General features: G+C 47.7%; 1 protein-coding gene across 1 annotated transcript; it reads right to left on the bottom strand.

The window, feature by feature from the left end:
* Positions 1–1,123: 1,123 nt before the first annotated feature.
* Positions 1,124–7,238, bottom strand: LOC309364664 (uncharacterized protein). Its single transcript, XM_081902395.1, has 4 exons — positions 7,204–7,238; positions 5,076–5,785; positions 3,777–3,909; positions 1,124–2,738 (listed from the first exon to the last, which is right to left on the bottom strand). The coding sequence occupies exons 1-4, from the start codon at positions 7,223–7,225 to the stop codon at positions 1,867–1,869; spliced, it is 1,737 nt and encodes a 578-aa protein (XP_081758521.1). The 5' UTR covers positions 7,226–7,238; the 3' UTR covers positions 1,124–1,866.
* Positions 7,239–10,335: the final 3,097 nt, after the last annotated feature.

Consider the following 10,335-nt stretch of genomic DNA (forward strand, 5'->3'; position numbering starts at 1 on the left):
AACTAAATGTCAGTGGGAAAAGACTGTAATCGAACCTCACTCATGCCATGTTTTGATTCCGCAAGGATTTTCTTTATTCTTTTTGTGAGGATGACCATTCATGTGGGATAACCAAGTCTAATTAATACACAAAGTTATACCACAGAGTAAGCTGTCCTGCCAGGCTTAGCCTAGGTCACTCTCCCTCACCTTGGGAGGAAGGTAATCAAGCTTATTGTTGTACCCTCAAGTTACCTGAGAAACTCAGCATGTAAAGAGCTGGCTGCTCCAAGCTCCCGCATAGCTCCAACAAGCCCCACTTGAGCTCCTACATCAATAATTTAAGAACTTTCTCCACTGTAACAAAGCCACATTTACTGCCTGTGCAACCTTTTCTGAATGCAGTGTGGAAAAGCACATGAACCTGACCTTTGGAGAATTTGTAAGTAAACCATTTTTAACTTACCAAATGTGTGGTCTTTTTCTATACTAGGGAATGAGTACTGGAAGCTTGAAACCTTTAGTACAACCCATATTATATCAAAACAATACATTTTATAAATGGAAGAACATGACTTCCTGAAATGCTACGAGCAACCCCCCATGGGCTGCCCAGGTGTGGTAGTGGTGGAAAGTCTGTGGATCCTATCAACCTTTTTCTAACACAAGGTATGGGTGTGTATAGCTGCTGTTGTACAAAGCCAGTCCCAACCAAAACAAATAATTGGCTGTTAACTAAAAAGGCTGAGAAATGCCACTGAAGGTTTTGATCCAGTCTTGGTATAGCTGGTCAGTCTACCTGCAAGGATGCTTACGGAGATGAGGGAAGTTGTAGCTCAGCAACATCAGGAGGGGCAAAGGTTTTCCTATCCCTGATGGAGTTGCTGATCATGACTGAAGCTCGGAATCACCTCTATCTCATAACTCAATTTTTAGGAGATTTCACTGTAGTATGAAGGGTTGCAATTTGGCATCCAGCTTGAGCGGATGAAAACTCAAACCTTTTTTTAAGAATCCCCCCCACATCCTCCTCTTAAGGAATTAAAAGATAGAATTTCACTTTCCCAGTAGCAGTCTCCCATTTGGTTGACCTCCCAGGGTTTATTTTCTGATATTGAATAAAAGACAAATGCAACAGCTGATCTTTCTCTCAAACAGAATATTTATATAGTTCCTGCACGTAGGTGAGACTTGTGCTCATTGACCAAGGTTTCATGGCATTTTCGCAATCCGAACACACTTCCAGACCCACTCCTGTCGCATACTGAAGCCTGCACAACACGTGACACACACATTCCTCACCCATCAGCTGAGTGAGCCCAGATGTTACACAGCCCATGTACGGTGGCCTGCTGGGGCCTGCAAAACCAAGGCTGCTTGTTAAGTGCCAGGCAGGCCACCCGTACATGGCTAGCATGTTCTGCTTGATGTGGCAGATCTTGCTTTTTCAAAACGTGTGGTGGGAATCACCAATGCGGTGCCTTCTACATGTTGCTGGACCAGCATCTCCCATCTGGCCATTTTGGTTAGGGCTGATGGGGAGCTGAAGCCCAACGACGTTTTCAGTGCATTCCTGACGTATGATGTTATCAGGGCCAGCATATTTTCACTCTGCAGTAAAAGCAATGGCAAATCATTGCCACTCAGTAATGCGTCAGGCCCAACAAACCACACCTTTTCAGTGCCTCTCAGAGTTACGCTCCTTGGTTGCTCCTTCCTCTATAGGCCAAACTCTTTAGCTAGGACATGTTTCTACACACTGAGCTGCCACAGGGGGTCGGCACCACAAAGGGTGCGTTTCCTGCCGCTGTCGATTCCCAAATAAAGCTCCAACCACGCTCTTCGAAGGATTTCTCAGTCCTGCCCCTGTCCCCACCCCATTGCGCTCTAATCATTGGGATGGCTACTTTCCGGCACATATCCCGTCAACGTATTTAAGGGCTGAGCAGCTAGGGGGGCCTCCCCTCCCTTTGGCGCGATCACGCGGTTCCTCCCGCCCTGCGCCGACTTTTTCATGCACAGCAAAGTGCAGTTGCCCAGGACCACGTAACCCAGCGCCGGGGCGTTTAAGTGGCTACCCTTCCGGCAGGTCTCCCGCTCGTGCTGGAGCAGCGACGCTCGGCGCCGGTAGCTTTTCCCACAGTCTTTGCAGCTGTATGGCCGTTCCCCAGTGTGGACTCGCTTGTGCTGGCTGAGGTTGGAGCTGGTGCTGAAGCTTTTCCCACAGTCCGTGCATTTGTGGGGCCGCTCCCCCGTGTGGATCTTCACGTGCCGGCGCAGCTGGGACTGGCAAGGCCACCTCTTCCCGCAGTAGGAGCACTCGTACGATGGCACCTTCTCCGGACGAGATGCGTCGGGACTCTGGGTGAAGCCTTTCGTGCACTCTGCCTTCTCATCGGGGATTCTCTCTTGGGAGGGGTTTGTGTTGAAGCGTAGAGCATCTTCTTCTCTGCAGTCAAAGCCTTTCCTCAGGGTGTTTCCCAGAGGGTCTTCCTGGAGCTTCTTCACCCCCTGCCGACTTGCGGGCCCTTCAGACACCTGGAACAAAGCCCCACTGCCCTTTTCCAAGGAGATCTCGCTAAGTTCCACTCCCTTGGGTCTTTCTACATTCTTCTCCTTCTTCTCAGTTCCGGAAACAAACATAGAATCCTGGGTAAATTCCCCTCGGGTTTTTTCTCTGGGCGCCCAACTTGCTTCAGCTTGCTCACGTCTCTCCAGCTGACGATTCTCCTCCTCATTCTCACTAAGCTGCCCATCACCTAATAAAACAAAGAGAGAATAGGAATGTGGGTCTAAAGGAATAGTTCCCAATGTGGGCAGTGCTGGGGAGGGGTGCTAAGAGGCAAGTGGGTGGCAGTTCCGGCCCTGGGGGTGTCTATCAGACTTTGAAAAGCTGAGATTACTGGATCAAGTCCATCCATTTTGTTGAAGTAATTAAACTAAATAGTTTTAACTGGATTTTGAATAAATGTGCAATTGATTGTTGCTGTTTAGAACCTTATTGTGTTTCTGTCTTTTTTTGTGGCTTGTGCAAACCACTATTCTGAAGGATGCTTTTTATAGGGTAGGGAACACTGGAGTCATATGAGTTTATGGAATCAAGGGGGTGATTGTGCCTGAAAAAGTTTTGGAACCACTGGTTTAAAGAATTTGAAGTTTTTCCGTTTAGGAAAGCATGGAGCAGTGGCAGGGGGTGGCATGAAAGAAGGCTAAAAAAAATTAGGCAGGGGGTAGAAAAAGTCAGTATATCTGTCTTCAATATTTTATCATTTTATTTCATAAACTGTATATAACCATGATTGCAGGGGGGAACCCTCAAAGAGGTTTACAAAAAGAATAAAACAACGAAACTATCAGGAAGAAGAGAGTTTAAAACAACAATTTAAAACCATCAAAAATAACTGAAATCAACAATGAGTTAAAAAACAGGTTAAAACACATGTCAACGTTCAACATGTCTTCATAGGCTTGCCTCAACAATGTTTTTAGCTGGCACTGAAAGGAGTACAGCGAAGGCAACTGCCTGACATCAACAGGCAGTGAGTTCCAAAGTGTGCGTTAAAATATAGATTTCTTGCAAACGCAGCATGATCTATATATTCCTAATGATCAAATCGCCCACTACCACGAACCCTCCACCCACTGGAGAAGTATCCTTGGCATGAGAAGATAGATGTTCATCCCCATCTCCTGAGGAATGGGCTCCTCCTAAGGGAATGTCTCTCTCTTCCTCGGATCTGGTTCCGATATGAGCCCATTCCATCAGCCCCAGGCTCTCCTCTTCCAGCAACACTTACTGAGCAAGTGCGTCTCCCCATCGCTGTCCTGCTCAACCGCCATGGGGAGCTGCAACTCTTCGGTGTCCGACGGGTCCTTTTCTGCCTTGGGGGAATTAACAATCACCCGCTCAAAAGGCTCCAGCTCCTGAAACGGAACAGGGGATACCATTCAGAAAACAGCCCTGCAAGATCAGGCCAACTCCCATCAGCCCCAGCCAGGCCGAAGGTGATGGGAGCAGTAGTGGAGCAAGAGTTGCCGTCTCGAGGACCACAGGTTGGGAAAGGCTTATCTATATAGCAGATAACTATCTCATATGTATCAATGAGTCGTTGACTAGGACCTGCGAGACAAGACTTCAAATCTCCACTCAGCCACAAAGCTCATTGGGTGAGCTTGGGCAGTTGCTTACTCTCACCCTAACCTACCTCACAGGGTTGTTGTGAGGAGGACTATATAAGCCACCTTGAGCTCCTGGGACGCAAGATGGGATAAGAATGTAATAAATAATAATAAAAATAATATAATAATAGTAATAGTAATAATAATAATAATAATAATAATAATAAGCACAGCAGGCAACCAAATGTCCCCTTTAAACAAAAGGGGTATTAAAAACTTCACCTGCCTCCATTGTTTATCCCAGCAATTTGGTATTTACAAAGACAGACCACCTCTGCACATGGAGGGCTCCTTTAACTCAGGGGTGAGGAATCTGTGGTCCTTCCAATTGGATTCCAATTCCCATCAGCCCCAGCCAGCAAGGGATGGTGATTTATTAAATTTCTGTACTGCCCATCTGAAAATCACAGGGTGGTTTATAATATAAAAATTTAAGAATACACACCATAATAACAAACAGAAACACCCCCCCCCCCAGTTTAAGAGGCTATAGGTTGCTAATTAGTCAAAGGCCTGGGAAAAGAGGACTGTTTTTTTGTCTGTATGTAATGGAGGCACCAGGCGAGGCGCCCTGGGGAGAGCATCCCACAAATGGGGAGGCACCACTGAAAAGGCCTGTTCTTATGTTGTCACACTGCGGACGCCTTGCAGAGGAGACACACAAAGAAGGGCCTCAGATGATGATCGCAGGGTCCAGGTTGCTTCATATGGGGAGACGTGGTCCTTGAGGTCTGATGAAAATCATACCTCAAGGAGCTATGATTCAGTTTCCACACCCCTGATTTAACTACTCCCCGCCTGAACAATGGCACAGAGAGGAATGATGTGCAACCTGATAGAGAGATTAATCACATGCAAGAGTAGGATGCATTTCCTGTAGAAGTCCTCAGGATTGAGTCCAAGCAGAAAGCACTCACCGGTTCTTCTCTCCTCTCCAGCCTCCGCAGGAAATCCTCTGCCAGGGCCACCGCCTGGGCGCAAGTCTGTGGGCAGCCTTCCCTGACCCAGTTCTGCATTTCCTGGGGCAGGACAGCTAGGAACTGCTCCAGGGTCACCAGTTCTAAGATCTGCTCCTTGCTGTGCCTCTCGGGCCTCAGCCACTGGCGGCAAAGCCCCTGGAGCCGCCTGCACACCTCGTGGGGACCCTGGGCCTCCCAGTAGCAGAACCGCCGGAAGCACTGGCAGCGAGTCTCCAGGCCAGTGGGCTCGTCCTCCTCCATCACCTCTTCTTTCACTCTTGCAGGGGGATCTGGGCTGCTTTCACAGGCCTTCTGGAGGGCTTCTCTAGGAAGGCTGGGGAGAATTGGGGTGGCACACCCTCTTCTTGGCCAAGAGGAGGCCCGGAATTCCTTGGGGCCTTCCCCTGAGTGGAGCAGAGACAGCTGTGAGGGTCTCCACCCTGAATACGGGGCCTGCATGGTCTTCAGGAACTCCTGCCACTGGGCCTCCCAGCACGGCTGCAGCTCCTCCTCAGGTTCCTGCTTAATTGGCTTTGGAGCCAGCCCAGCCAGAAGCTCTGTGCTGGTCCCCACCTGGGTGACATGAAGGTCTGTTTCGCCCCCCTCTGGCTTGTCCCCCTTTTCAGATCCATCGGATTCCTGCTTCTCTGTTTTTATTTCTTTCTGCCCTGCGAATTAACCATCAATGTCACAACAACAACAAAATCTTTGACCTCATTTCACCACCTTCCTCCCAAAGGTGTTGAAAGCAATCTGTTGCGGAGGAAGGTTTATCAGCCCCTCATCAGGTAACTATTTATCTAGTAAAAAGGACAGCAATCTAGCAATCATATGCCCTGTCTGGGGAGACTGTAAGAACATAAGACAAGGATTCTGGACTGGGTCAATGGTCCATCTAGTACAGTATCGACTCCCAGCAGCTGGCAAACATTGCCTCTGACAGTGGACTGATAACCTAGCCCCTAGAGCTAGCAGCCACTGATATTGCCTGTCTGTGGAGGTTGTCAAAGAGAAGCAGGTGAAGTAAATGATCCATCTCTTTCGAATGGGGCAGCCTCCACCCTGCAAGAGGAGCCCTGATGGATCAGACCAAAAGTTTGCGTAGTTCAGCATCCTTTTCACTCAGGTGCCTGACACATGCATACAGGGTGCCTGCAAGCGAAGTATGATGGCAACAGGCCTCATGAAGAAATAAGAACGTGAAGTTCTGCTGGATCAGGGCTCTTTTTATGTCCTTACTATTAATCAGTGCTTTTTTATGGGGGAGTTCACCACAAAGTTTGTTTGATTATTTATTCATTTTATTTCGGGCCTAGTCGCAGTGCCACATGCACACACAACCCAGGCGCTGGGCCAAAATATAAGATGTGATTAATAAACTCAAGCAGAGAGTGATCTGGATTAGAAATGGCCACGACTTTATTTATTACATATATAGGTGGTATTTCTTTTGCTCAGGCATTGGGGGTATATCCATTTCAGCTCCTCCCAGCCAAAAAAACCCCCAATTATTTAATTTTGAAAAGGTAAGGGAACTCAGTTCTTGCCCAACCACCCCACCCCACGTTGTTTATTCATGAACAACGTTTTCTGTTTGGGAAAGGCCATAGCTCAGTGGCAGAGCGTCTGCTTTGCACACAGAAGGTTCCAGATTCTACCCCCCAAGTATCTCCGGGTAGGAATGGGAGAGATCACTGGAAGCTGCTGCCTGTCAGTGTGCAGACACGACTGAGCTAGCTGGACCAATGGTCTGACTCAGTGCACAGCAGCTTCCAATGTTCCTGCTGTTTGCAACAAGCATTGCACCCAGAGCCTCTCTCTTCCTTTTCCTCACCACCCCTACAGCTTTGATCCTGGTCCCACTGAAACAACAACAACAACTTATTAACTTTGTATACCTCTCTATACCCCACTGGTGCCAGTGAAAGGGCAGGAAATCTGTGATCTGGCGGGGAAAAGTGGCTTTATAGTGCCTCTACAGTATTTTGCAAAGCCCCCTCTCTGCAAGCATGGATTTTCTGCAGTCCACCCCCTACCCAAACATTCCGCTTTCTCTGAATTATTTCCCTCCTTCCGTTGAACTCACCTTCCCTTTGCAGCCGTTGCATTGCACTCTTCTGGCGATCTTGCGGCTGTTTCCAGACTAGAAATAAATATACATATATATGCAGAAGTTAAAAGAGATGCAGCTGCAAGGAGAGGAAGCCGGAAGAGCAGTCCTCCGAGTTTTTGCATCTGTTGTGCCTTGCTGGGTCTCTCTAGGAAAGACATCTCGGTGCATTTAACCACCCCCACCCCCTTTGGCGATGCGTAGGAGACGCTAAAGGGTTATGTTCGCTTGAGCTGAGTCGGGGCACAAAGCAGCAGTGGGCGGGGCCAGAGGCGAAAGAGGGCGCAACAATGAATGCAGATTTCACCTTTTCTGCAGTAGGGAACCAATATAAGATGGGGAGACACCTGGCTTGCCAGTAGGGGTCTTAGTGGACCACCAGCTGCATCAACAGTGTGATGCAGCAGCAAAAAGAGCTAATGCTATTCTAGGCTGCAGTACCCAGATCAAAGGATCAAAGGTACCTCAGGTTACATACGCTTCAGGTTACAGACTCTGCTAACCCAGAAATAGTACCTCCAGTTAAGAACTTTGCTTCAGGATGAGAACACAAATTGTGCTCTGGCGGCACAGTGGCAGCAGGAGGCCCCATTAGCTAAAATGGTGTTTCAGGTTAAGAACAGTTTCAGGTTAAGAACGAATCAAGTACTTAACCCGAAGTACCACTGTAAAGGTAAAGGGACCCCTGACCATTAGGTCCAATCGTGGCCAACTCTGGGGTTGCGGCACTCATCTCGCTTTATTGGCCGAGGGAGCCGGTGTACAGCTTCCGGGTCATGTGGCCAGCATGACTAAGCCGCTTCTGGCGAACCAGAGCAGCGCACGGAAACGCCGTTTACCTTCCCGCTGGAGTGGTACCTATTTATCTACTTGCACTTCGACGTGCTTTCAAACTGCTAGGTTGGCAGGAGCAGGGACTGAGCAACGGGAGCTCATCCCGTTGCGGGGATTCAAACCGCCGACCTTCTGATTGACAAGTCCTGTGTCCAGTTCTGGGCACCACAATTTAAGGAGGATATTGAGAAGTTGGAAAGTGTGCAGAGGAGGGCAACCAAGATGGTAAAAGACCTGGAAACCAAGCCTGATGAGGAAGGGTTGAAGGAGCTGGGTATATTTAGCCTGGAAAAGAGGAGACTGAGAGGAGATAGGCTAGCCATCTTTAAATATTTCAAATGTCACATGGAAGATGGAGCAAGCTTGTTCTCTCCTGCTCCAAAGGGTAGAACTCAAAACAATGGTTTCATTAGATTCCAACTAAACCTCAGGAAGAACTTTCTGACAGTAAGAGCTGTTAGACAGTGGAACAGACTCTCCTTCATTGGAGGTTTTTAATATTTGTTTTAATTTGGGTGCATTTGCCACCTTGGCGGCCTCCTGATGAAGGGCTTATATAATGTTCTAATTAATTAATTAAAATTGGAGGTGAGTGAAGCACAATGCTTGCAGTACTAAGCTCTCTGGAGGAAAGGCAGCATAATAAACAGCTGTCAAGAGACAGAAATGCTTTGTGTACTGTTCTTCTCCAGCTACAGTGGTACCTCGGGTTAAGAACTTAATTCGTTCTGGAGATCTGGTCTTAACCTGAAACTGTTCTTAACCTGAGGTACCACTTTAGCTAATGGGGCCTCCCGCTGCTGCCACACAATTTCTGTTCTCATCCTGAAGCAAAGTTCTTAACTCGAGGTACTATTTCTGGGTTAGCAGAGTCTGTAACCAGAAGCGTCTGTAACCTGAAGCGTCTGTAACCCGAGGTACTACTGTACTATAAAAGGAACAGGAGTAAGTTTTGGGGAAAAGCTACAAGCTGGAATAACACCGTCTCCCCCCACCCCCAGCTCAAAACAAGCCTTGGAATAAATTCACATCTTCTTTTCTCTTTAGATGTTGATATCTACACCCAGAGGCCGGCTTGGTTGGAATCCTGAAGAAAAGCTGTTTTCTAGGATTGCCTGTGGGCAGCCACCTTCTTCACCTGTTGAATTTCTGTCTCCGATACAGAAGTGCTGGTGGGGTGCGTGGGGTTGAGAGCTGGCAGCCCCAACATCAACCTGAGTAACACTGTTTCCTCAACATGACTGGCTGCTTAATGGGAAATGATCACCACAGACCAAGCAGCACAGGCTGCTTCCCAGCTGCAAGTCCAGCCGCCACCATCCTGAGTTTTCACCCTCCTCTACCACCAAGGCCAAAGGGAAGGCAAGCTGGTGAGGGGTCTGGCTTCTGGAATGCCTGTAGGCCCCGTTGCTACGGGCGACGCTTACAACAAATGGAACCCAAAGAGCAGCTTGGGAGAGCTGGATTATGAAGACATACAATAAGACAGAGACAGGAGGCTGGAGATACTTTTACTTAAAAGCATTTTTTTGAAATCCCCTCTTCACCCTCCCGCAAACAAAAGGGACTGCACCCTTCAGGCCACAGCCCTGTATTAATACTGGACAGGTCATTTTGGCACCTTCATTATATGTTTTTCATTTACTCAGTTCTTCTTGGACTGTTTTTACTCCCAGTCTCACTGAAGCAGGACCTGGAAAAAATCAGTTAGAAACTTATAAATGCTCCTCCCCGCAGAAATCTTTAGTAAAAGCCGATTTATTCAAACTGAGGCGAAGCCAGAGTATTCTTCCTGAGCTGTTAATATCAGCAACAGATGCTACTGCTTGCAGTCTATTCTGTTTTTACACTTCATCTGTTCTACTGCTGCTGGATATTTTTTATTTTTTATTAATAGAAGTTTAGCTCAGTCAGTAGAGCATTAGACTTTTAATCTCTGGGCTGTGGGTTTCAGTCCTGCATGGCTGGGGGTTGTCCAAGATGATCCACGTTGTCCCTTCTACAATTATATATATAAAAAATTCAAGTTACAGCAGCGATATAATTCAATAATGTACCAGGGATTGAACCAGGGAACTTCTACATGCAAAACAGATGTTATACCACTGAGCTACAGCCCTTCTCTAAACAGCTGCAGGGACCCTCCCATTCACACCAAGGAAAGATTGCAGGGAAAGCAGTTTCAAAGGAAAGTAATCAAGCCTAAAGGAAGGAAATTGCAGTGGCTGCATCAACTGCCTTGTTCTTTTCTGTTGTTAAGACAAGGCAGGTGCT

This window comes from Podarcis melisellensis (genome assembly GCF_964234715.1).
Source record: "Podarcis melisellensis genome assembly, chromosome: 2".
In the NCBI taxonomy this organism is placed as follows: Eukaryota; Metazoa; Chordata; class Lepidosauria; order Squamata; family Lacertidae; genus Podarcis; species Podarcis melisellensis.